The 27389-nt window shown below is 38.6% G+C and overlaps 1 protein-coding gene across 3 annotated transcripts in view; it reads right to left on the reverse strand.

Moving 5' to 3' along the window:
• The window catches only part of CTNNA3 (catenin alpha 3), a 1978275-nt gene that overhangs the window by 86705 nt on the left and 1864181 nt on the right, over positions 1-27389 (reverse strand). For all 3 annotated transcript variants that reach the window (XM_055425631.2, XM_055425630.2, XM_088841920.1), the window contains one exon: positions 8148-8253. In XM_055425631.2, the coding sequence (XP_055281606.2) occupies positions 8148-8253 (106 nt within the window). The remainder of the gene's footprint in view (positions 1-8147; positions 8254-27389) is intronic.

Below are 27389 nucleotides of genomic sequence, written 5' to 3' on the forward strand. Positions count from 1 at the left end.
ACTCATTGGAAAAGACCCTGATGCTGGGAAAGATTGAGGGCAGGAGGAAAAGAGGACGACAGAGGATGAGATGGTTGGATGGCATCACCGACTCAATGGACATAGGTTTGGGTAGACTCCAGGAGTTGGTGATGGACAGGGAGGCCTGGCATGCTGCGGTTCATGGGGTCACAAAGAGTTGGACACGACAGAGCGACTAAACTGAACTGAATTAATTCAGACTTAAATATTCTTAAGGTTAAGTCTGCTTCAAATCCATTTTTAGTTTCAACTTGGTTTGAGCATATAACCATTGAGAAAATGCTATCAGCAATATATATTTTGAACACTAATAACAATGAAAGACAAAGATGTTTTCCATCTTCATCAAAGCTCCTTTCCTTTAGTATTAATAGGTGTAAAGTTCTGGCATAACCTACTTTTAGCTTTCTGCTGACTTCCATGAGAAATTCTCAGGATTGACTTCCCTATGTACTAGATTACAACCCCAAAACATCATGTCTCTCCCTGAAACCTGAAACTTGTCAACTCAAGTGCTCCTTGGATAGAAATAAACTTACAAGAATGTTTTATCCTTTATAAAGAATATGTATGTGGAAAAAATGGTGGAAAGAATGGTGGAAAGGTAATGCAGACAAATTTTTATTTTGGGAGAAATTTTGGTTAACTCAGCTAGCCCTTTGTAAAAAGAAACATTCCTCTTCTTTCTTATTCTCCTCTTATACCCAATAGCTCCCTCCTCCTAGACACTGAAACACCTTATTTTTGATAGTTAGGGCTATAGTTTTGCATATGTGAAATAAAACTTAATATATAATCACCTTCAAAGAATTTGCTTTAATGAGAAAGTCTCTGCCTTCAATGCAGAACACCCAGGTTTGATACCTGAGTCGGGAAGATCCCCTGGAGAAGGAATTGGCAACCCACTCCAGTACTCTTGCCTGGAAAATTCCATGGGCTACAATCCTTGGGGTCGCAAAGAGTTGGACATGACTGAGTGACTTCATTCACTTTAATGAGAAAATTACAAAGATCTACTAAAAAAAATACTTAAACAGCCTGCCTTCTAACAGGAGACTATTACTTCAAGGATGCAAACAGATAAAATATTTCAGTATTTGTCTATTCCTTTTTAATCCTGAGAACTTGCTATGCATTCATTTTTATGAAGTAAAGTTCATTAACCTGGAGAACAAATTGAGGCATTAACTTTTCTGCTCAAAATAAATTTCAGGCAAATAACAGTGTCAAACTACAAATACTGTCTCAAAATGCATCTGGGAGTTTTATCCTTAACAGACATGTTAGAATGACACAATGAAGGTTTCAGAAGCTTCTTTATAGTGTAGTTCTATTACATATTTTAACTCTCAGAATATCAGTAGGAAACAATTCAAATAAGGCTGCTGCTGCTGCTCCGGCTGCTGCTGCTAAGTCACTTCAGTTGTGTCTGACTCTGTGCAACCCCATAGACGGCAGCCCACCAGGCTCCCCCGTCCCTGGGATTCTCCAGGCAAGAACACTGGAGTGGGTTGCCATTTCCTTCTCCAATGCGTGAAAGTGAATTCTCTCAGTCGTGTCCAACTCTTTGAGACGCCATGGACTGTAGCCTACCAGGCTCCTCCGTCCCTGGGATTTTCCAGGCAAGAGTGCTGGAGTGGGGTGCCATTGCCTTCTCAAATAAGGCTAGTCACCAACAATATTTTGTCAAAATATTAACATAAATTATACTTGCAGACTGTTTTGTTCATAGGTAAGTTTATTAGGTATAATTTGCCTTGAAATTCTTCATTTTGTTTTTTTAAATGTCATTTTCTTAAATTAGCATTGGTTTTCAGTATATTTAACACTGAAAATTCATTTTAATTGTGTCTAGTTACGATTAGGTGGGAGTACCAAGTCAATAATCTGGATATCTGTGCATTGTAAAATTTACATTGAAGGAGTACTAGGTTTCAGACACAACATTCAGGAGTTACAAAGTCCAATTTTGTCCTCTTCCTGTGCAAAATACTTTAGCAAATGTTCATTTTTATTGTGTTTCCTATTCATCACTTTTCTGTTTGTGATAGGTTGCTTTTTTAACTGAGATCTTTCAACATATTATTCCTACCTTGAGAGGCATTACCCAGTTCATCTAATTTAGAATATCTGCTAACATGATGAATTACAGGGAAGCGTCAAAGAATACAAAAAGATATGCACCAATAGTTTGGAATCCTAGATTTCTAAGCAGGCCACTTCTTCAATTTGTCATCCTCTTTATTCATGAGGAAAATGTTTAATAATTGTGATAAGTAACAACATTCTGACCCTCAGGAATAATCTGGCTAATGGAGAAAGGATTTGAACCAGAGTTCTTTGAGACTTAAACAACATGGTCTTAGATGGCATATGCAATCTACCAAAGCATCTCAACACAATTAGGAAGGCCTGGTACACGGGGTCGCAAAGAGTTGGACACGACTGAGCGACTGAACCTAACTGATAAAACCCAAGAAAAGTTGGGTGATTAGGACAAGTAAGTCTATATGAAGCTTCTATATGCTAAAACAGATTTTCATTCATCTCTTCCTAGCTACCTAATAGCAATACCAAAATAGTAAGTTGTGTATGGTAATATACAATAACTAGTATGGGGGTATTGTGGGGTGGGCGAATGACAAACTGGAGAACAATAATACCAGAGAAGTTCTCACACTGATGTGAAGGTACTAGGCCCCATATCAGGCTTCTCCACCTGGGGACCCGGCAAAGGGACTATAAATCACCAGGGAATCTGACTTAGAAGCAAGCAGGATTTGATTACAGAACTTGCACAGAAAGGGGGGAAACAGAGACTGTTGGAGGGCACAAACAAAAGCTATGTGCACCAGGAACCAGATGAAAGGAGGAGTGACACAAAAGGACACTGAGTCAGACCTGCCTGTGAGTGTTTAAGGGTCTCCTGTCATCTATGGAGGTGTGGGTTGGCAGTTGCCTGTCATGGAGACAGGGGCAATGGCAGCAGCAGTCCTGGGAGAAGCATGTTGGAATAAGTCTTCTTGAAGGTTGCTAACTGTCCTACCAGAGAGCCTGTAGACTTCAGGACTGGGTCAACTCAGATCAAACAGCTAACAGGGAGGAAACACTGACCCACCCATCAGCAGATAAATGGATAAAAGATGCATTTCAGTTCAGTTCAGTTCAGTCACTCTGTCGTGTCTGACTCTCCGCGACCCCATGAATCACAGCACGCCAGGCCTCCCTGTCCATCACCCACTCGCGGAGTTCACTCAAACTCATGTCCACAGAGTTGGTGATGCGATCCAGCCAACTCATTTTATGTCGTCCCCTTCTCCTCAGCCCCCAGACTTTCCCAGCATAAGAGTCTTTTCCAGTTAGTCAACTCGTCGCATGAGGTGGCCAAAGTATTGCAGTTTCAGCCTTAGCATCAGTCCTTCCAATGAACACCCAGGATTGATCTCCTTTAGAATAGACTGGTTGGATCTCCTTGCAGTGGAAAGGACTCTCAAGAGTCTTCTCCAGCACCACAGTTCAAAAGCATCGATTCTTCGGCGATCAGCTCTCTTCACAGTCCAACTCTCACATCCATACATGACCATGGGAAAAACCACAGCCTTGACTAGACGGACCTTTGTTGGCAAAGTAATGTCTCAGCTTTTTAATATACTAACAAGGTTGGTCATAACTTTCCTTGCAAGGAGTAAGCGTCTTTTAATTTCCTGGCTGCAATCAGCATCTGCAGTGATTTTGGAGCACAAAAAAATAAAGTCTGACAAAGTTACCACTGATTTTCCATCTATTACCCATGAAGTGATGGGACCAGATGCCATGATCTGATGATGCTGTGAAAGTGCTACACTCAATATGCCAGTAAATTTGGAAAACTCAGCAGTGGCCATAGGACTGGAAAAGGTCAGTCTTCATTCCAGTCCCAAAGAAAGGCAATGCCAAAGAATGCTCAAACTACTGCACAATTGCACTCATCTCACACACTAGTAAAGACATGACCAAAATTCTCCAAGCCAGGCTTCAACAATATGTGAACCGTGAACTCCCAGATGTTCAAGCAGGTTTTAGAAAAGGCAGAGGCACCAGAGATCAAATTACCAACATCTGCTGGATCATGGAGAAAGCAAGAGAGTTCCAGAAAAACATCTATTTCTGCTTCATTGACTATGCTAAATCCTTTGACTATGTGGATCACGAGAAAATTCTTAAAGAGATGGGAATACCAGACCACCTGACCTGTCTCCTGAGAAATCTGTATGCAGGTCAAGAAGCAACAGTTAGAACCGGACATGGAACAATGGACTGGTTCACAATTGGGAAAGGAGTATGCCGAGGCTGTATATTGTCACAGGTTTACTTAACTTACAAGCAGAGTACATTATACAAAATGCCGGACTGGAGAGAGCACAAGCTGGAGTCAAGATTGCCGGGAGAAACATCAATAACCTCAGATATGCAGATGACACCACCCTTATGGCAGAAAGCGAAAAAGAACTAAAGAGCCTTTTGATGAAGGTGAAAGAGGAGAGTGAAAAAGTTGGCTTAAAACTCAACATTCAAAAAACTAAGATCATGGCATCCAGTCCCATCATTTCATGGCAAATAGATGGGGGAAAAATTGAAGCAGTGACAGACTTTATTTTCTTGGGCTCCAAAATCATTGCAGATGGTGACTGCAGTCATGAAGTCAAAAGATGCTTGCTCCTTGGAAGGAAAACTATGACAAACCTAGACAGCATATTGAAAAGCAGAGACATTACTTTGCCAACAAAAGTCCATCTAGTCAGAGCTATGGTTTTTCCAGTAGTCATGAATGGATGTGAGAGTTGGACCATAAAGAAGTCTGATCACTGAAGAACTGATGCTTTCATACTGTGGTGTTGGAGAAGACTCCTGAGAGTCCCTTGGTCAGCAAAGAGATCACTCCAGTCAATCCTAAAGGAAATCAACCCTGAATATTAATTGGAAGGACTGATGCTGAAGCTGAAGTTCCAATACTTTGGACTCCTAATGTGAGGGGCCACCTCATTTTAAAAGTCTCTGATGCTAGAAAAGATTGAGGGCAGGAGGAGAAGGGGGCGACAGAAGATGAAAGGATTGGATGACATCACTGATTCAATGAACATGAGTTTGAGTAATATCTGGGAGATAGTGAAGGATAAGGAAGCCTGGCATGCTACAATCCACGTAATTGTAGAGTCTGAGATGACTTAGTGATTGAACAGCAACAAACACAATAAACATGTTTAAGGGACTAAGGCAGGGAAGAAAGGTTAAAAAAAAAAAAATCCAGGAAGGCTAAATATCAGTCTCCATCAATCTGTTTTCATTCAATTCTACATATGAACTTTGAAACTTAATAGAATGAAATAAAATTGGCCCAACTATATACTATGTGTATATACATATATATATATATATGTACATATATATATCACAAGTTCATGTTAGATGGAATTGGAAATTGATGAATGTTTGACCTTCTGAAACTCTAGCAAAATGTAGACTGTAAAATATCATAAAATTGTTAAAATTTTTTGAGCTATTAGATTGTTCAAAATTAAAAGCAAGCAATGTTCTGGCTTTCCTGGTGGCTCAATTGGTAAAGAATCTGCATGCAACGCAGGATATCCAGGTTCAGTTCCTGGGTTGGGGAGATCCCTTGGAGAAGGGAATGGCAACCCACTTCAGTACCCTTGCCTGGGGAATTACATGGACAGAGAAGCCTGGCATGCTGTAGTCCATGGGGTTGCAAAGAGTCAGGCATGACTGAGCAACTAAGCACACACACCATATTATGGAAGATTTTTTTTTTTTTTGTAATACCATTGACAATGTAAAAATTACCTTGCTGATTTATATTATTAACTTTTTTTCCACAAACAATTTCAATAATTGTCTAAATTTTTGTTATTCTATCATAAAATATCTAAAGCATAATCATAACCTTCCCAGATAATCACCATAATGAGTCAATTTCCTTTCTTTCAATTCTGTTTCTTCACAACCCTATTTATTTTTATCAAAATTATATCATATGAAACTACTTTATTATATGAATAGGACAAGGTCAGAGAGAGTCATCTATAATTCTTCATTAGTCAGTGACTCCTTCTTTAAGCTTCTTTTAAAATGTCAAAGTTATACGGAAGTGAGACAATACTTTTGCTTTCTTCCATGCAATTTGAATAATGCTAAAAAACAATAGCATAATTTAATACAGCTATAATTTTAGACAGCTATATAATTTAATAGAGTAGTATCTACAAGGTGACCTAATCCAATTAAAAAGACTGCTTAAGGAAAAAAGAACAACTTCAAAGTGACACAATTATTTGAACTTTGAAAACTGTGCATTCTAAAATAAACAGAAGCACACTGGTAAGAATCATTAAGTATTTTAAAAGTTATGAGAACAAATAAATCTGCTTAATATATTATGGTTTCATTTATTCTGCTACTATTAATACTTTATCTCATAAAAGTGAATGCAATGATTCTAAAATATAGAAACCATGGGCAGATCTGGGCTTCAGTCATTTATTCATAATAGATCATGAATTATGTTACAATAGAATTTGTTTTTAACTGTAAAGGCTGAATATTAAAAGGGTTAATAAAATGCTCACAATGCTTAAAGTAGCAAGATACTAGAAAACATATATACTACATATATGAATATATATCTTCATGAATGCTTTAAAATATTTGTCTGTTATTATTTTTCTTTATTTTTTCTCCTTTATATCCCAAAATATAATATCTAAGAAGAGAACATTCAAGTTCCAAAAAAAGAAGGATAAAAAGATTAAATAATAAGAAGTAGCCCCATAAAGTTTCTCTTACAGTATATATGCATGAAAAATATGAAATAGTTTCAGATTGGAAAAGAAAAGTGCTTTTTTCACCAAAGGGGCATAAATATGTATTGTGCTGTGCTTAGTCACTCCATTGTTTCTGACTCTTTTCGACCCTATGGACTGTAACCCACCAGGTTTCTCTGTCCATGGGGATTCTCCAAGCAAGAATGCTGGAGTGGGTTGCCATGCCCTCCTCCAAGAGATCATCCCAACCCAGGGATCAAACCCAGGTCTCCCACATTGAAGGTGCATTCTTTACCATCTGAGCCACCAGGGAAGCCCAAAACACTGGAGTGGGTAGCCTATCCCTTCTCCAGGGGATTTTCCTGACCCAGGAATTGAACCAGGGTCTCCTGCATTGCAGGAGGATTCTTTACCAGCTGAATTACCAGGGAAGCACCCAAACATATACTGTGGGGTTGAATAATATAAAACCCACCAAGGAATATTATATCTCAGTCTGAAATATTAACTGAATATCTAAATACATTAACTAAAGAAACTAACAGATTTTTTTAAAATTTATTTATTTTAATTGGAGGCTAATTACTTTACATTATTGTATTGGTTTTGCCACACATTGACATGAATCTGCCCCAGGTGTACATGTGTTCCCCATCTTGAACGCAAAAGGTACCTAAGCAAAAGGTAACTCTAATGATGTAGCTGCATCTTAGAACACTGGAATAGAGACATGAGAAATCTAAAGAAAACAAAGTATTGGCAGCACCTGTAAAGATTATATACTTTCTATATTTTATATCTTCACTTCATTATTTCACTAATTACAATTTGTCTTGTAGTTTTATGTAGAATATCAGAGCATATGGCTAACACAGAAAACCCAAGATAATTTTGAAAAGTACTGAATTTTAAAGAACAAAAATAAGAAATCTAAGGTATTAAGGAAAAAAATACTAATATTGGGTATTATAGCCAACTAAAATAATTTGAGTATATTTGAAACTCAGAAGGTGATAATTTAGAATAATTTGAATATATTGAAAGCTCAAAAAATGTTTGACTAATAAAGCCCTAAATAATAATAATGATGATAATGATAATAGTAATGATAATAATAGAGCCTCAATTAATAATTGTCTCAGAATAAATTTTCCATTAGTTGTGTATTAATTATGCAAAAAATAATTCAATAATAGTTCAGGAAAAACCAGTCTAACAGAGTAAAAATTCAACTTTGTTCTAATCAATATCAAATGACAAAAAGCAATTAACAGGGACTTTCATTAAATTTATTTATAGAGAACTCACCTGGTTGGCAATCTGCCGAGCAAGGGCATCCATCCTTGATCCTGATTCTGATATCATTTTAGCTGCATAGATCACATCAGTTGTATGCTTCAGTGGTCCTTTTCCCCTTAAAAGTAAAAGAATGCATGTTGTTGCTGTGGTTCATGCTAAGACACAAATACACACCCAGATTTGCACCCTGAAGTATAACCCATTGGCTTTCCATATTTCAGTTTTAAACAGACCCTGATTAGATTACAGTATGATTTAAAAAAAAAAAATTACAGTATTTTTTTTTTTTTTAATGAAGACCTATTGTGTTAAGACTCAGGATATTCTTCCAAGAAGATGGACTCCATTTGATCTTCAGTCCCATGAACTTCTTACAATAAACCTCAGTCTAGAGAGACTTTTGGTGGATGCAAATCCCATAAGGCAAAGATATTTTCCTCATTCTAGGAGGAAACATGAGATTTTGAACAATTTATATGTTTAACAGTACAGTTTAATTAGCAGGTATGCTTTTAATTCTCCTCTTTTTAATCCTTTTTTACGGTCTTTAGGTTAAGTGCTCTTTATCAAATTTACTCTCCTCCACAATTAGTTCGAAGTAAAATCATAGTTGCTGTTGTTGTTCAGTCATTAAATTGTGTTCAACTCTTTGCGACCCCATGGACTATAGCACATCAGGCTTCTGTGGGCTTCACTGTCTCCCCGAGTTTGCTCAAATTCATGTTTACTGAGTCACTGATACTATCTAACCATCTCATTCTCTGGCACACTCTTCTTTTGCCTTCAGTCTTTGTCAGCATCAGAGTCTTTTCCACTGAATCAGCTCTTTGCATCAGGTGGCCAAAGTATTGGAAGTTCAGCATCAGTTCTTCCAATGAATATTCAGGGTTGATTTACAACTGACTGGTTTGATCTCCTTGCTGTCCAAGGGACTCTAAAGAGTCTTCTCCAGCATCACAATTTGAAAGCATCACTTTGGTGCTTGGCCTTCAATTGGTCCAATTCTTACATCTGTATATGATTACTGAAAAAAACATATCTTTGACTATATGGGCCTTTGTCAGCAAAGTGGAGTCACATCACCTTGCACTGTTTCCCCACAACAGGCTGCTTCTTACTGTTTGTGAGTCTAGCAAGATAAATATCCACTTCATATCTTAGTCTCCTTGGTGATACATAATAGGAGCACCCACCACATGGAGTGATTCTAGGGACCACATGAGTTAATTTCTACACAGTGCTCAAAAAATAGCTTTAAATGAAGTAAGCATTTTAATGAGCTTTTATTTTTGTTGTTGTTATTTTAAGATAGTTTTGTTTTCTAATGCCATGCAATAAAAGTTGAGTTTATTTAGGGATGTACAACATAGTTAAGAAGTGCACTTCTTAAATAGTTGGAGTGGAATAAGGAGATACTTTTCTGTCTTTTCATTCCTCAAAAATAAATGAACTGTATTGGTGTTTTCCTTTCTGGCTTACTTCACTCTGTATAATAGGCTCCAGTTTCATCCACCTCATTAGAACTGATTCAAATGTATTCTTTTTAATGGCTGAATAATACTCACCAATACAGCATACTAACGCATATATATGGAATTTAGAAAGATGCAAATGATAACCCTGTATACGAGACAGCAAAAGAGACACAGATGTATAGAACAGTCTTTGGGACTCTATGGGAGAGGGTGAGGGTGGGATGATTTGGGAGAATGGCATTGAAACACGTATGTTGTCATATGTGAAACGAATCACTAGTTCAGGGTCAATGCATGTTATAGGATGCTCGGGGCTGGCATGCGGGGATGACCCAGAGGGAGGATAAAGGGAGGAGGGAGGTGGGAGGGCGGTTCAGGAGGGGGAACTTATGTAAACCCGGGGCAAATTCATATCAATGTATGGCAAAACCAACCAATATAATATTGTAAAAGAAAAAAAAAAGAAAAAAAAATAAATAAATGAACGACTGACCTGAATGAACATCACTGTTCCATCCACCTAAAACTATTCCTCTTATTTCCGATTTCTAATCATCTACTTAATGCCAACATACTGGCATTTCCAATTATGTGGTTTATGCTCCTTGTTCCTAGCAGAGAATAGGACCCTGAATAAATCACTAATAAACTCACTAATGCAATTGTTTTGATGCTTTCCCGGGAACAAGAAGAGTAAGGAAGCTGGGAAGAAGGAATAAGCTGGTCAGGGTGAGGAAAGGAAGATTCTGAGAGGCCAGAATACAATGGAGTTGAAAAGAAGCAGAATAAAAACTATTTGTCCAATATTTTATTTATGTCTTGGACCTATCTTGAGGGTAGATGCCCTAATGCTAAACCTAATAAGATGTGTTGTTAGAGAAAAGTCTCTATTCACTTAAGAGACCATGCTATACTAATATAAGATAGAGGGATTCATGCAAAGGAAAATGATCAGAGTGTTGTGCACCTGAAAACCTGAACATCAAATCAACAGTAACTGGTATTTCCAAAAGACCCTTTCACTGCACTTTTTTTCATAGTGCCTCTCAAATTCATTATAAGCAAGTTTTCCTGTAAAAATGGAACATCATGGTTAAGATGATGAAAACCTGGCCTCAGCACATGGTTATCATCATATTTCTCCTCTTCGAATCTGCCAACACAGGCTACTTTGAATTTTTTCTAAAAAATCACCATTCATTATTACAGGTTGTTTTTTTTTTTTTTGCGTTTCTCTTATCAAATTTACATTATACATCAGTCAGGATTAGATGTTATGTACATGGTTATGTTCAAGAAAGGCACTACATTTCATTATGCCTATGCATCTCCAGAGAAAGTTAAACTTACATAAAGCTATCTAAGTTCCCGAAAGGCAGCACATCAATTTTCAAGGTCTTAAACAGTGGACAAAGGTTGTTTCTAAGAAGAGCGGCTAATGTTCACTTAGCTTAAGCAATGGACAAAGCATTCTATCTAAGGGATGTAGCTAATGTACCCTTCCCCTCAAGATAATATATTTCCCCATATCAAACCCTGGGCTGATGAAAAGGAAATTACCTCAAATTTTAAATACACACCTTGTTATGAGACCACTATCTTAAACACATGTAGAACTTAAAAGTAACAATAATATATTGTGACAGACTACAATTATTCTCTTCCTCATGCTCCTAATTAAATGTATTGCCTGGCAAGCTTCCTACTGATTGCCAAACAAAATATACATTTTACAAATGATTCCACATTATGCCAAGTTCCAGAGGAAGCGGCAATTACTGAAACTATGATAAATTTTTAACATCCTCAGCCTGAAATGTGCTATGTAATGAAGGCTTTTTAAATTGGAAAATACATTCAAAGGTTGTTTTCTGCCTTCATTTTCATAATGGGTTCTCAGGATCTCCTGTCAGCAAATTATTGTCTTAAATCATTGAGCTTGGATCGTACAAAGAAAGATACCCAGAGGAAGAGGGGGCAGACTTTGGAGATATTCTAAGGAAACCAGAGGCCAGAAATATTTCATAAATAGTCGTTACAATAATAATCTATCTCTTCAAAAAGGAGGGCAGATCAAGCTCTGGAGAAGACAGTTTGCCAGTTAATCATTAAATTATGTGTTCGAAGGTATAATGAGAAAGGCTGCAATAATGCAGTGATGTTGAGGCCACTGACAATTTTATTAATACAAGCGAAAGGGACACCTTTTGAAACTTGACTTATTGGTGCAACACAAACCTCTCAGTCATTTTAGATTTGGCCCCAACCTTGAGTCTCATGCTTCTCCTTGTCCTCTTTCAGGTTCTGAGATACATCCCCCTCCCCGTTTCTTTATCTTGATTAGTATGAGAAACAAGAATATGATATAGCTCATCATTCAATTATCTAGAAATCTGGTTTAATAACAGAACCGTATCATAGAAATTTTGATGACTTATTTTATCTTTTTTAGGGACAGAATGTCTTTGAAATGACTTGCATTTTCTGCTACTGATTAAAAATAAAACAAAAGGGTTAATTATATCTTTTGCATTTTGTAGCCCTTAAATCTCTGAAGCTCCAATATTTGGCCACCTGATGTGAAGAGCCAACTCATTGGAAAAGATTTTGATGCTGGGAAAGGTTGAGAGCAGTAGGAGACGGTGGCGACAGAGGATGAGATGGTTGGATGACATCACTGACTCAATAGACTTGAGTTTGAGCCATATCTGGAAGACAGAGGAGCCTGGCATGCCGCAGTCCATGGGGTCACAAACAGTCAGACATCACTTAGAGACTGAATAGCAATAACAAATTTTTGGTAACACAGTATTATTTCCTCTTTGAAGGCTGACAACTTCCCCTTTAATTCTTTTTTCCTCTATATAAAATAAAACTCATGACACTGTGGTTAACTTAAGAGATGGAAACAATGATATATGATGATATACTATATATTATGATCCATAATAGTAGTTAATACAGTTAGTATTTTTTATGTGCTAGGTGCTAGAGGAGAGTGAAAAAGCTGGCTTAAAGCTCAACATTCAAAAAACTTTGATCATCGCATCTGGACTCATTGGAAAAGACCCCGATGCTGGGAAAGATTGAAGGCAGGAAGAGAAGGGGACAACAGAGGATGAGATGGTTTGATGGCATCACTGACTCAATGCACATGAGTTTGAACAACTCCGGCAGTTGGTGATGGACAGCGAAGCCTGGCATGCTGCAGTCCATGGGGTCGCAAAGAGTTGGACATGACTGAGGGATTAAACTGAACTCAACTGAAGGTACTATCCCAAGGGAAGCTCGTGGCTCAGCAGTAAAGAATCTACTGGAGATACAGGAGATGGTTTGATCCCTGGGTTGGGAATAACCCCTTAAGGAGGAAATGGCAATCCAGTATTCTCACCAGGAAAATCTAATGGACAGAGGAGTCGGGCAGGCTGCAGTCCAAAGGGTCACAGAGTTGGTCACAACTGAGTAACTGAACATACACACAAGTACTATCCCATACAAACACTAATTTTTATAATAATCCTATGAGTTTAGAATTATCCTTATCCTTATCTTACAGATGAGACATTTGAAGGATGGAGACATTAAATATATATTTTATCAAGTTGCACAGCTAATAGGTATTGGAGACAGGATCTGAACTCATGCATTTTGGCCATAGGATCTTTTGTAATGACCAGTCTCCACTATTTCCAATGAAGTATACTAAGATGACATTAAAATATTTTAAAAGATCTCCTTAGACATTGGTGGGAGTTACCAAGATTGAAACAGAGAGCAAAGAGGAGGGTTAGATTTAGATACTAGGTGGCAAGGTGGCTCCCCAGCAGTGATTTGCTCCTACACAGCAACCTCAAGGAACACAAACTAAATCTGTGTCCCAGTTCCAATGAAATAAAAATGAACTACATAACATAGGCTTTTTGTGTTTTGTCAAATTGTTGAAATAGCACCAATAGCCTACAGTCTTGAGCTTTCTTTCTTGAGATATTACAACTTTTATTACCGATCTTAGTACCCTCTCTCTTCATTAAATTCAAACCTCAACTATTATAAATGCCATACTAGACAAGAGACTGAATGCTGATTTTATTTATAACAAATAGACTGCTATATTATAAATCATTTTCTTACCTGAGAAGCTCAGCTTTAGACATAGTTATTTAGATTTAGTTTAGTCACAGTTATTTAATTCTAACACTCAAATTTAGTGCCACAATAAAGTAGAGTGAAATGAATATAGACTTGGGAAATACATTTTGTCTTCATCCTAATGCTTATTAGATATGAAGGTTTAGGTAAATACTTTGTTGGTCTGAGTTTATTGTCTCTTTGTTAAAGTAATGACAGTGTTACTTGCCACACAATAAGGATACATAAAGCTACGTATTTCACAAAATATTGGGCACTCATTAGGTGCTCAGCCAATTTTATTTTTTATTTTTCTAATGCCTTTACAAAGGATATTTTATTAAAATGTACCCTTTGAATTTTTATTTTGAGAATTATAGCAATTGACAGACAGTACAAACTGACTTGAGTTTCTTACTGACAATGTAACTCTGTACAGCCTTGTCTATAATTTTATTTTACTAAGAAAAAAAATACAAATATAAACCTGTAAGTTTTGTCTGCTTATACTTGTTATTGTTGTTCAAGGTTGTCCTTTAACTCCATATAGAGAGTTGAATTACATTTAATGACAGATCTTTTGGTGCTATAAATGTCCCAAGATTAATGATTTAGCTCTACAAGGGTACTGGCAGAATTCTCTTACTTGTAATTCTGACTTCAGATACAAAAGAAAAAAGTAATTATCATGGAAGCAGCTGAAAATGATGAGATAAAGAGAGGTACCAGACTCAAACAAGGACATACTGTTCCTCTACTATTCAAATATGAAACTTTAATTAGTCAACTCTCTCCCTCTGGATGTTCCTTTCCCTTGTAAAGTGTCATTCTCAAGTTTTGAGGGCCCTATAAAAGTTCTTGAAAATAAGCTAGTGAATTATCAACTAGCAATCATCCTGAGTAATTACTATCCTGAGGAATCTTTGAGATTCAAGTCTGAAAAAGGTGTTGCCCCATGAAAGAGGGAAAATACTGTCTGAACAGTGCATATATACGTATGTTTTTTTTTTTTCATTCCTGCTCCTCTCATTCCATATTATTCAGAAGAGTCTGCCTGCAATCAGAACATAACAGTCTCTTAAGGGCTCAACACAATAAAGGTTATTCCTCTAGCATATCACAGTCAAGGTGGATTGTGGGGTGATGGTTCATGTTCCACACAGTCATTTAAGAACTCAGACTCCTTCTCATTATAAGATAACCTAACCTCTAAGGCTACACAGCCCTCAGAAGAGTTCATTGCAACCAGACATCTGACATGGAAAATGAGTGAGGATTTCATGGGAAATTTTAGAGATGAGGATAAAAATTAGAACATATCACTAATACCTGTGTTCTAGAATCTAGACACATAGATAACTGCAGATAAAGCTGGAAAAAGCATTCTATTTGGACACAGGAAGAAAAGAAAACAGGGTTTTATGACACAGCATTTCCTCTACATACAGTCCCAGGGGTGCTAAAATCCTCTATCTTCTTTTGTCAATTTTACAACAGAAGTCCACACTCCCTGTGAAGGGAATTTTGGATGTCACCAAGTAGGTGGGAAAAAAAATTGGGAAAATCCCAAGTGTCTTCACCAATACAGCTGAAATTATAAAAAATATACTTTGCCTGGGAAGAGGACCAAATCTATTTTTTGTTTTGAAAATGTCACAGTGTAGATGGTATATTATTAACAATAAAAATTACATAAGTTTAACTTGTGCATGGTGATAATAGCTTTTCATATTCAATGTTTTATTTATTAATGAAACAAAAATAGGGCTTATTTGAGAGATCTTTTTGAGCATTGGCCTGGGGAGAATACTTCTAAAGCTATTAGTACTATTTTAAAATCGATGCTTCTGAACTGTGGTGTTGGAGAAGACTCTTGAGAGTCCCTTATACTGCAAGGAGATCCAACCAGTCCATTCTAAAGGAGATCAATCCTGAATGTTCATTGGAGGGACTGATGCTAAAGCTGAAACTGCAATACTTTGGCCACCTCATGCGACGAGTTGACTCACTGGAAAAGACTCTGATGCTGGGAAAGGTTGGGGGCGGGAAGAGAAGGGGACGACGGAGAATGAGATGGCTGGATGGCATCACCGACTCTGTGCACATGAGTTTGAGTGTACTCCGGGAATTGGTGATGGACAGGGAGGCCTGGCGTGCTGTAATTCATGGGGTCACGGAGAGTCGGACACGACTGAGCGACTGAACTGAACTGAACTGAATATTATTGTTGCTACTGCACTTGTTATTGTTTGTGTGTATACGGACTCTGTGTGTGTGAAGTAGGAATACCCTTCCTCATATGCAAAAACTAATTAAAAAAAAAACTTGAGACATAAATCTCTTATCTATTCTAAGCTCTTAGAGTTTTCTAATTTACTGTCCACCTAGCAGTGTTGTTTCAAATCCTAGACAGACTTACAAATTTAGAGGAGACTTCATGGAGTACACTTAAAGGACCAAAACTACTAAACATCTAGGTAGATGCAGAAGAAGAATTAGAATTCTTAATAATAATTCTATAGAGATATAATTTATTTATTTGTTGGCAAAGAAGAGGTCACCTGGAAAGATATTTTTATTTTTGTGTCTAGTAACACAGATAGGCAACCTTCTTCAGTTCTTCCTGTGAAGATTTTACTATTTTCCTGTGTAATGTTTTTACTGAAAGCATATATAACCAAACTTTTATGTGCTTCAGTTCAGTTCAATTCAGTTCAGTAGCTCAGTCGTGTCCAACTATTTGTGACCCCATGAATCACAGCACGCCAGGCCTCCCTGTCCATCACCAACTCCCGGAGTTCACTCAAACTCATGTCCATCGAGTCGGTGATGCCATTCAGCCATCTCATTCTCTGTCGTCCCCATCTCCTCCCACCCCCAATCCCTCCTAGCATCAGACTCTTTTCCAGTGAGTCAACTCATCGCATGAGGTGGCCAAAGTATTGGAATTTCAGCTTTAGCATCAGTCCTTCCAATGAACACCCAGGATTGATCTGTTTTAGAATGGACTGGTTGGATCTCCTTACAGTCCAAGGGACTCTCAAGAGTCTTCTCCAGCACCACAATTCAAAAGCATCAATTCTTTGGCGATCAGCTTTCTTCACAGTCCAACTCTCACATCCATACATGACCACGGGAAAAACCATAGCCTTGACTAGATGGACCTTGGTTGGCAAAGTAATGTCTCTGCTTTTTAATATGCTATCTAGGTTGGTTATAACTTTCCTTCCAAATAGTAAGTGCCTTTAAATTTCTGGCTGCAATCAGCATCTGCAGTGATTTTGGAGCTCCAAAAAATAAAGTCTGACACTGTTTCCACTGTTTCCCCATCTATTTCCCATGAAGTGATGGGACCAGATGCCATGATCTTCATTTTTTGAATGTTGAGCTTCAATGTTCCAAACACTGTTAAGTTAATCAGTTTTCCACATCCAGCACTGCTGCATAATGTTGTGCAGAATGTTCACTGCACAAATTTGAGTTGCCATTCATATCATGAATACTCCCATAATTGTGCATATAATAATTTTTGCAGCCTTACATACTCATTTTGCTCCTAGAATTCATTCTGTCTTCTAATCAAGAAACAAAAGTTTAGAAGTTCAAAGTCCCTTAAATTTTCTCCAAGCTAATATGTGAATATCAGTTGGTCTAAATTTAAAAGCAAAGAATTCAGAGCCAATTAAAAAGAAGCCATGTAGGTGGAAACATCACCATAAGTTTTCTGTTAGCATGCATCTTGAAGCACGGAATTCAATGGATGGTTCTGAATTGATGGAATATTTCATAAGCTGCAAAAAAATATACAAGGATAGAGATTCTCAGCTGTTGTTCTGAGTGGGGTCCTATTAAAGCATCATTATCTATCTATCTGAACATTCCCAAGGATTATGAAATAATTTCTTTTCAATTAATTTTTTATCAGTAATCTAACATTTATCTCTCTCTTTCCCCCTTTTTTTTTCGGTCTACTTGAGGCTAAAAGCAGATATATTGAGGGAAAAAGAAAGTCACAATTGTTGTTTTTTTTTTTCCCTTCTCAACTGGACTTTTGAGTTTTGGTTTGGAGAGAGATGTAATCTAGTGGTGGAGGCCCATGATTGACCATCAGAAGTTTTCTAGAACCTACGGTGAAGCCATTAATGTTTATTTGAGAACCACAGCACTGCTGAAAATTGTGGTATATAAGTTGAAGCTCTTTCTAGAGACCTTAGCCCAATTTTTGGTTTATTAAATAAGTTTAATATTCCACCTAAAATCTAAGATACTTTGCTACTATCCATCATTTTTCTGATGACAAGGATATTCTTGTGTCAGCCTAAAGAGGAAACAACAGTTGGTAGTTTCATGGCTGCTCTTTCTCACTGCTTCCCCGTTACACACATCTGGCATCACTCTTTTATCAAATGCTCTCTTAATCTTTCTTCAAGCAGAGTCTTTGTATTCATTTCCTATTGCTGCTGAATGAATTGTCACAAACTCAGTGGGCTTCCCTCATGGCTCAGAGGTAAAGAATCTGCCTGCAATGCAGAAGACTTGGGTTCAATCCCTGGGTGGGAAGATCCCCTGGAGGAGGGCATGGCAACCCACTCTAGTACTCTTTCCTGGAGAATCCCACGGACAGAGGAACGTGCTGGGCTACAGTTCATAGGGTCACACAGAATCGGACGTGACTGAAGCAACAAATCCACAGCAGCAGTGATTTAAGACAACTCAAATAGTATTATACAGTTGCAGAAGTCAGAAGTTCTAAAGAACTTTCATTAAAGTCAGGGGGTTGGCAGGGAAGGCCCTTTCTGGAGGCTGTAAGGGGAAAATCCGTTCCTTTGCCTTTTCAACTTCTAGTGGTCACCTACGTTTCTTAGCTGTGGCTCCTTCCTCCATCTTCTGAGCATATCACTGCAGTTGCTATTTCTGTCATCGCTTTGACGACCTTCTCCTTTCTGGGTTCTTGTTTCTTTTAGTAAGGACCTCTGTGATCACATCAGGTCGACCCAGAGAATCCAGAATAATTTTTGCATCTCAGTATCCCTAATGTAATTACATAGACAAAGTCCATATTGCCACTGAAGGTAACAGTCACAGGTTCTGAGGATTAGAAGGGGGATACCCCAGAGAACCATTATTCTGGCTGCTGCAATCCTCAAGATTCATGACTAAGTAGTCAGATTTGGCGCCTATGAGGATTTCCCCGGACTTAGACAAATCAGCTTCAGCAAATTGAAAGAGACCTGGCAGTTGCTTCTCCAGCTTGCAAGCTCTTTCTTTTTACAACTGCCAGTGAAACTTTCAGGTTCTTGGTTCTTAATTGCTTGCTTGCTCTATATTCCTCTTCTCACAATTCATTTCAAAAGGTGAGTTGACTCACTGGAAAAGACTCTGATGCTGGGAGGGATTCGGGGCAGGAGGAGAAGGGGGCGACAGAGGATGAGATGGCTGGATGGCATCACCGACTCAATGGACATGAGTTTGAGTGAACTCTGGGAGTTGGTGATGGACAGGGAGGCCTGGCGTGCTGCGATTCATGGGGTTGCAAAGAGTTGGACATGACTGAGTGACTGAACTGAACTGAAGAAATTCAAAGATCTGGGAAAACCAGTTACTCAGTGAGACTATTTCTGTTCCTGGTGCTGTTCTTTCTCATTCAAGACAGTAATTTTAATGTACTCACTCTCCTCCTGGGGCTGTCCATGAAAACACACACATTCGTTGCCTGAAAGTATGTCAAAGTCTATCATGGAGTGAGATAAGCAGAGAAGTCCTAATCTGAGAGAGACAGGGGACATTTTTCAGGTGATTATTATAAATATTCATTTTTTCTTTCAGACCTACAGGTCTTGAAAATTCTGAAACATGTTTTCATTAGATATTCAGAAACTATACCTGCTGCTTATGTTAAGGGGTCATTTTGGTATACTAGATTGAAATCATTTAAGAAACCTCTTGGAAGCAATCAGTTAAACTGAAATAAGGGATAAATTTAACAGCGGTGGCTCTCCAGACTCACATGGGTGGTGAAAACTGACAAGGAAATCCATTTGTATGTGTCCTCATGTATGGGAAAGTAACCCCTGCAGCAGCAGCAACCCCTGCATCACCACCAAAACTAGGACTGTTAAGTCATTATTCATCGATACTTTCTTAGAACATAAAGGGAAATCTGTACTCAGCACCATCATTTGAAAACAGGTCTTATTCTCGCCTTCTACACATTACTTTTCTGAGTGCACACATTAATCAAAGCCAATGTACTGTAAATACAATCACACTTTCCAACTGTGGGAGTCCCTCTTTTTCCTGTTGGCAGTGGCCTTGGCATTAATCATGTACACGATCTCTTACAGAGCCTGGGCACTTTTTCCAGCTTCCACTTAAACCACTGTGATATAAGGACTGCATCTATTCCTTTAATATTAGACCAAATTTTATGGGTTTCATTTTCAACTTATGGAAATAATACTATTTAGCTTTTAATATTTCACATTTGACCTTCTTAAAACCAATATACTAACTCACTTATCAATCGGTCATGGCCTGATGTTATCCTCGGGTCCAGTTGAAGAAGCATAAGTTCAGTTCAGTCGCAAAGTCATGTCTGACTCTTTGCAACCCCATGAACCGCAGCACTCCAGGCCTCCCTATCCATCACCAACTCCCGGAGTTCATGTATATTCATGTCCATCAAGTCGGTGATGCCATGCAGCCATCTCATCCTCTGTCGTCCCCTTCTCCTCCTGCCCCCAATCCTTCCCAGCATCACAGTCTTTTCCAATGAGTCAACTAGTCGCATGAGGTGGACAAAGTATTGCAGTTTCAGCTTTAGCATCAGTCCTTCCAATGAACACCCAGGATTGATCTCCTTTAGAATGGACTGGTTGGATCTCCTTGCAGTCCAAGGGACTCTCAAGAGTCTTCTCCAACACCACAGTTCAAAAGCATCAATTCTTCATTGCTCAGCTTTCTTCACAGTCCAACCCTCATATCCACACATGAACACTGGAAAAACTGTAGCCTTGACTAGATGGACCTTGGTTGGCAAAGTAATGTCTCTGCTTTTTAATATGCTCTCTAGGTTGGTCATAACTTTCCTTCCAAGGAGTAAGCGTCTTTTAATTTCATGGCTGCAATCACCATCTGCAGTGATTTTGGAGCCCCAGAAAATAAAGTCTGACACTGTTTCCACTGTTTTTCCATCTATTTCCCATGAAGTGATAGGACCAGATGCCATGATCTTTGTTTTCTGAATGTTGAGCTTCAAGCCAACCTTTTCACTCTCCTCTTTCACTTTCATCAAGGGGCTCTTTAGTTCTACTTCACTTTCTGCCATAAGGGTGGTGACATCTGCATATCTGAGGTTATTGATATTTCTCCCAGCAATCTTGATTCCAGTTTGTGCTTCTTCCAGCCCAGCTTTTCTCATGATGTACTCTGCATATAAGTTAAATAAGCAGGGTGACAATATACAAGCTTGACATACTCCCTTTCCTATTTGGAACCAGTCTGTTTTTCCATGTCCAGTTCTAACTGTTGCTTCCTGACCTGCATACAGGTTTCTCAAGAGGCAGGTCAGGTGGTCTGGGATTCCCATCTCTTTCAGAATGTTCCACAGTTTATTGTGATCCACACAGTCAAAGGCTTTGGCATAGTCAAAAAAGCAGAAATAGATGTTTTTCTGGAACTCTCTTGCTTTCTCCACGATCCAGCGGATGTTGGCAATTTGATCTCTGGTTCCTCTGCCTTTTCTAAAACCAGCTTGAACATCTGGAAGTTCACGGTTCACATATTGCTGAAGCCTGGCTTGGAGAATTTTGAGCATGACTTTACTAGCATGTGAGATGAGTGCAATTGTGTGGTAGTTTGAGCATTCTTTGGCATTGCCTTTCTTTGGGATTGAAATGAAAACTGATAGAGAGGGTAAAAAGGCCACTAATTTAGTAAAGACGTCCCTCATAGCTAGGTTGGTAAAGAATCTGCCTGTTATGCAGGAGACCCTGGTTCGATTCCTGGGTTGGGAAGATCCCCTGGAGAAGGAATAGATTATCCACTCCAGTATTCTGGCCTGGAGAATTCCTTGGCTGTATACTCCATGGGGTTGCAAAGAATCAGACATGACTGAGCGCCTTTCACTTCCACTTTTATCACAGTTAACAGATTGAGTATTGAGGTTGTTCAAGAGTCTGGCTTGCCACCAGTATCTGGCCTTGATACTTTGGAGATGATAATAACTGACAGTAAGGGACCTCCCTCATGGTCCAGGGGCTAGGACTCTGTGCTATCCAAAGCAGGCGGCCCAATTTCAATCTCTGGTTAGGGAACTAGATCCCATATGCCAAAACTAAACGTTCAGATGCTGCAACAAAGTTAGAAGATCAAGTGGGCCGCAAGTAAAGTCTGGCATGGTTAAAAAAAAACAAAAAAAACAAAAAACTGCCAGTTAATCTTTGGCACGCTCTACCTCCTCTATTCTAGTCAGATATAGCTGCATTTTATTACATTTTAGGACACTGCAAGGCCTACCATTGGCCTGGGCTATTGGGCTTACTCACACTGAGTGTGACTTGAGATCTACTGGTTTATGTAGCTAGTCTTCTTGCTAATGTGCCATTGTTGCTGCTCTCCAGTAATTTACATGCCATATTACATTATTTTATTGTAAAGTAACCCCAAAATGTTTTTTATTTAAGTAAAGTGTATGACTTAAAAACTTGAATGAAATAGCCAGCTCTAGTTTAGAAGAACATAGAATTTTTTACTTCCTCCCGCTGTCAGGTGTAATATTCAACTATTTAACTAATGCTATGTGAGACAACAGGCTTAATGTCTTCTGAAGGAAAAGTTAAAACAATATTATTGTCAAACTGTAGTCATCCAGTACCATGCTCAGCTGTGTAATCCTTCTCTTGTCTGTATGTGATGGCCTTTGCCCAAAAATTGTCTCTTGCCATAGGGATAAAATAAACTCATGCCATAGCCAGGTATTTGGACCTGTTTTTATACTGGATGGCTCCATGTAGAAAGTCACATGGTCATATCAGATAGAACTGTATTAAAAGGACTATAACGTGATTTAGAATTGTATACTTTATGACTTATTTCTTATTAAACCAAAATTACAATAGAAACGCATAGAAAAGTCAGAGCTGAGACCTCCATTCCTCCATTCCTTTTTCTCTATAACTTTCTAGGTCCTGTTGCTCTTTGTTCAGAGTGAGTGCTTTGGTGCTGCCCCCGTGGGGTGCCTTGGGTCATGGTGTCAGGATGTATCCTACCACACATCTCCTCCGCCCTTTTCTGCATGGGGTCTATTCCATTCAAGGCCTGCCATTTCTCTCTTTCTGAAAATAGCCTCAAAGTTTTCCAAAAATTCTTTTGAAACCTTTAATGGTGGCATGTGAACATATTGAACTTGACTGAAATAGTTGCCTTTCTCTCCAGCTTAGAACTCCTCTCCAAACCCATGTTTCTTTTTTGAAAATGTTCTTTTAAATGTGAAACACTGGGACTCCAATTAAGTGGGGGTTATTTAGGAAGGAAAGAATAGGAAATGAGGAAGTCAATGGCCACATGATAGTTCGGTTACTCTGAATAAAATCCAAATTTGCAGCTCTCAAGAGGAAGCTCACAGAATGTATTTCTGTGGTTTAGACTCTGGTGCTGAATACCTTTTTTCTCCTCCTGCAATGGGGAAAAAGCGACATTTTTCCCAGAGGCTAAAATCATTAAGATTGTGCCTGTTCCATGGGATTAGCTCTAAGAAAACTAATATGCTTATGCTAGGAGCTGGCATTCTCAAGACAGCCCCTCTTCACATTGAACTTTTGGTGCCAAATAGGTTGCTTTGGGCCTTTATAAATCCTGCTCTGTCAAGAACAGAATGAGATAACACATGTTTTACCTCTACTTCCTATATATGCATATTTATTTATGTTACATGTGTACTACAGTGCTAATAAATTATATCTATTACAAAACATATATAGAAATTTAAATTGTAAAGAGATTAATTAAAGATATAAGAAACTGTTTTAAATATCTTTAATGATAATGTCACTAAAACAATATCAAGATGTAATATTCCCTTTAGGAGAAATTTAACATGAATATTGCTGCTGCTGCTGCTAAGTTGGTTCGGTCGTGTCCGACTCTTAGCGACCCCATGGACTGTAGCCTACCAGGCTCCTCTGCCCATGGGATTTTCCAGGCAAGAGTACTGGAGTGGGTTGCTATTGCCTTCTCCGAACATGAATGTTAGGGAATGTAAATTCACAGTTCAAACAGTTTTCTCAATTAATTTTATTGAGCCAGTTCTTATCAATTTTTATTAGATCACCAGTGATTTTTCTTTGTAATGTGGCTCACCAGTATCTCCTCCTCCTGCTGCTGCTGCTAAGTCACTTCAGTCATGTCCGACTCTGCGACCCCATAGACGGCAGCCCACCAGGCTCCTGTGCCTGGGATTCTCCAGGCAAGAACACTGGAGTGGGTTGCCATTTCCTTCTCCAATGCGTGAAAGAGAACAGTGAAAGTGAAGTTGCTCAGTCGTGTCTGACTCTTTGTGACCCCATGAACTGCGCCTACCAGGCTCCTCCACCCATGGGATTTTCCAGGCAAGAGTACTGGAGTGGGGTGCCATCGCCTTCTCCTTATCTCCTCCTAGGAATAAGAGAATTGTCAACTCTGACATCTTGTTTTCTGTTTGAACTTGTCTTCTAATGATCCTCAATGTCTTCATTGAGTTTGTTTTGCTTATTTTATCTGAAAATTTTTAAAAAATGTATCCTATTTAGTGAAGGTTGAAGGTAATGGCAGCCCACTCCAGTGTTCTTGCCTGGAGAATCCCAGGGACGGCGGAGCCTGGTGGCTGCCGTCTATGGGGTCGCACAGAGTCAGACACGAATGAAGCACCTCAGCAGCAGCAGCAGCAGCAGCAGCTTCATTAAAACTAGATAATGCAATTCATAAACCCAGTTAACCAGGGACACATTGTGACATGTTGAAAGCTACTGAACAAGTGAAGGCACCATAATCAGTCCTTTTATGCTGTAGAAAGCTCTTGCAGGGGACCAGTCAATCATTTTTTAAATACCATTAAGGATACAATTCTTATGTTTTTAATAACCGGAAAAAAAATTTCAAATATTTTATTTTCCCTGTCCAGTAGATTATCTCATGGCCCAAATTTACTATTTAAAGGTGAAGCTCAATGATATTTTTTCCATAAAACCTTTCTTGTTGACCAAAGCAGGAGATAAATATTTGGTTCCTATGAACATTCCTACCATCTTGCCTGTACATCCTTTAGAATTGGTTCAAGGACAATTCAGGTTTGGGTTTCCTAGAGCATCTGCATGCAGGGAGAACAGTGAGGAGGACCAGTCATGGACATACATATGATTTGTTGTTTAGTTGCTAAGTCACGTCTGGCTGTTTGCCACCCAGTGGACTGTAGCCCACCAAGCTCCTCTGTCCATGGCATTTCCCAGGCAAGAATACTGAAGTGGGTTGCCATTTACTTCTCCAGGGGATCTTCCTGACCCAGGGGTCCGACTCATATCCCCTGCAGTGGCAGGTGGATTCTTTCCCACTAAGCTACCTGGGAAGTCATTATATATCATATCTTTTCCAAAAATACATGTCTGAAGATATGTTAATCAATCCCCCTACCCTAGTTGCAGATAAACTTTATAATTGTGACTTTTATATTCCTGCCTCTTTAAGTGTTATCAAATGATAGATTATTAGAAGACATGCAAAGAGGAGCTAAAAATGAGAAAAGGGTTATTTTTTAAAAGATTCAATGTAAATATCAAATTCACAGTGGAAAACCATCTTTGAATAACTGAAATTAGGCAATGGTGATTATCTTAAGACAGTTTTTATTCTAAAATTTTTAATGTGCATACATGCACAATTCAACATATTATACTCATCTATATATATCTTCCTTCTCCTATTCTAAATTAGTTCCAGATAGAAACTATGCATGACCAGAAGGATATGTTTTTATTTCTCATTTTAGATACTGGCTATTGGGAAAGGAATCATTATGGAAGTTGCAGAACAACTAAAATCAGTTTATTCCTGTGAGAACAGATGCTATGGTAAAGATAACAGGAATTATTTTTAGGGACTTTTTAGAGCAGCAGAGCAGCTAAGAACTAAAGGTGAAGGGTGAATTCAAACTGAAGACCAAAAAACATTATTGCAAATAAGAAAAAAGAAGTTAAAGAAACAAAAGACCAAATTTATTTTTAAATACAGCTACTATTTCTGGAAGCATGGTAAATACTTCAAGGGTTGAAAACTCCAGGTTCTGCTCTGTTGTCTGAGAGTTGAGCGTGGGCACCCTATAAAGTTTCCCAAATACTCAGATGACTCCCAAGGATCACCAAAGTGAGATTAATGATTTAATTTTCTTTTCAAAGGTTATGTTCCCTTCCTTAAGCCATACACATAACTAACTGTAGGGAAAGTGTACCAGGTCAGACTAGTAGAATTGCAAAGGTTTTCACTGGATTTAATGGGAAAAAAGTAAGGGAGAGTCAAATCATTTAAACTGCTGCTTATACTGAGGATTCTGAAGGCCATGCCCACTACCAGAAGGGGTTCTCCTGCTATAGTCTGTCTCTTGGAAATAAAATTTCCTATCAACCACCTGAGAAGAGATTCTTAGTAAGTACTCATATATATCTTTGCTACAGTTTCTATATTAACAACGATTAGATTCACAACATAATGTCTCTGACTGTTGGACTAGCTTACCATTTGCATGAGATGACACTTTGTTTTGGCTAATCCTCTGTTGGATAGAAACATACATCTCTATTTCATCTCTGACTTCATACAATCTATGAAATAGCAATAACCTCAGATAGGCAGATGACACCACCCTTAAGGCAGAAAGTGAAGAGGAACTAAAGAGTTTCTTGATGAAAGTGAAAAGGAGAGTGAAAAAGCTGGCTCAAAATTCAACATTCAGAAAACTAAGATCATGGCATCTGGTCCCATCACTCCATAGCAAATAGATGGGGAAGAAATGGAAACAGTGACAGACTTTATTTTCTTGGCCCCCCAGAATCACTGTAGATGGTGACTGAAGCCATGAAATTAAAAGACACTTACTCCTTGGAAGAAAAGCTATGACCAAACTAGACAGCATATTAAAAAGCAGAGATATTGCTTTGCCAACAAAGGTCCATTTAGTCAAAGCTATGGTTTTTCCAGCAGTCATGTTTGGATGTGAGAGCTGGACTATAAAGAACATTGAGTGCCGAAGAATTGATGCTTTTGAACTGTGGTGTTGGAGAAGACTCTTGAGAGTCCCTTGGACTGCAAGAAACTCAAACCAGTCAATCCTAAAGGAAATCAGTCCTGAATATTCATTGGAAGGACTGATGCTGAAGCTGAAACTCCTTTGGTAACCTGATGCAAAGAGCTGACTCTTTCAAAAAGCCCCTGATGCTGGGAAATATTGAAGGCAGGAGGAGAAGGGGACAACAGAGGATGAGATGGTTGGATGTCATCACCGACTCGATGGACATGAGTTTGAGCAAGCTCCAGGAGTTGGTGATATACAGGGAAGCCTGGTGTGCTGCAGTTCATGGAGTCACAAAGAGTCGGACACGACTGAGTGACTGAAGTGAACTGA

The sequence above is a fragment of the Moschus berezovskii genome, chromosome 12 (genome assembly GCF_049115385.1).
Source record: "Moschus berezovskii isolate FMDL1 chromosome 12, NW_MosBer_1.0, whole genome shotgun sequence".
In the NCBI taxonomy this organism is placed as follows: Eukaryota; Metazoa; Chordata; class Mammalia; order Artiodactyla; family Moschidae; genus Moschus; species Moschus berezovskii.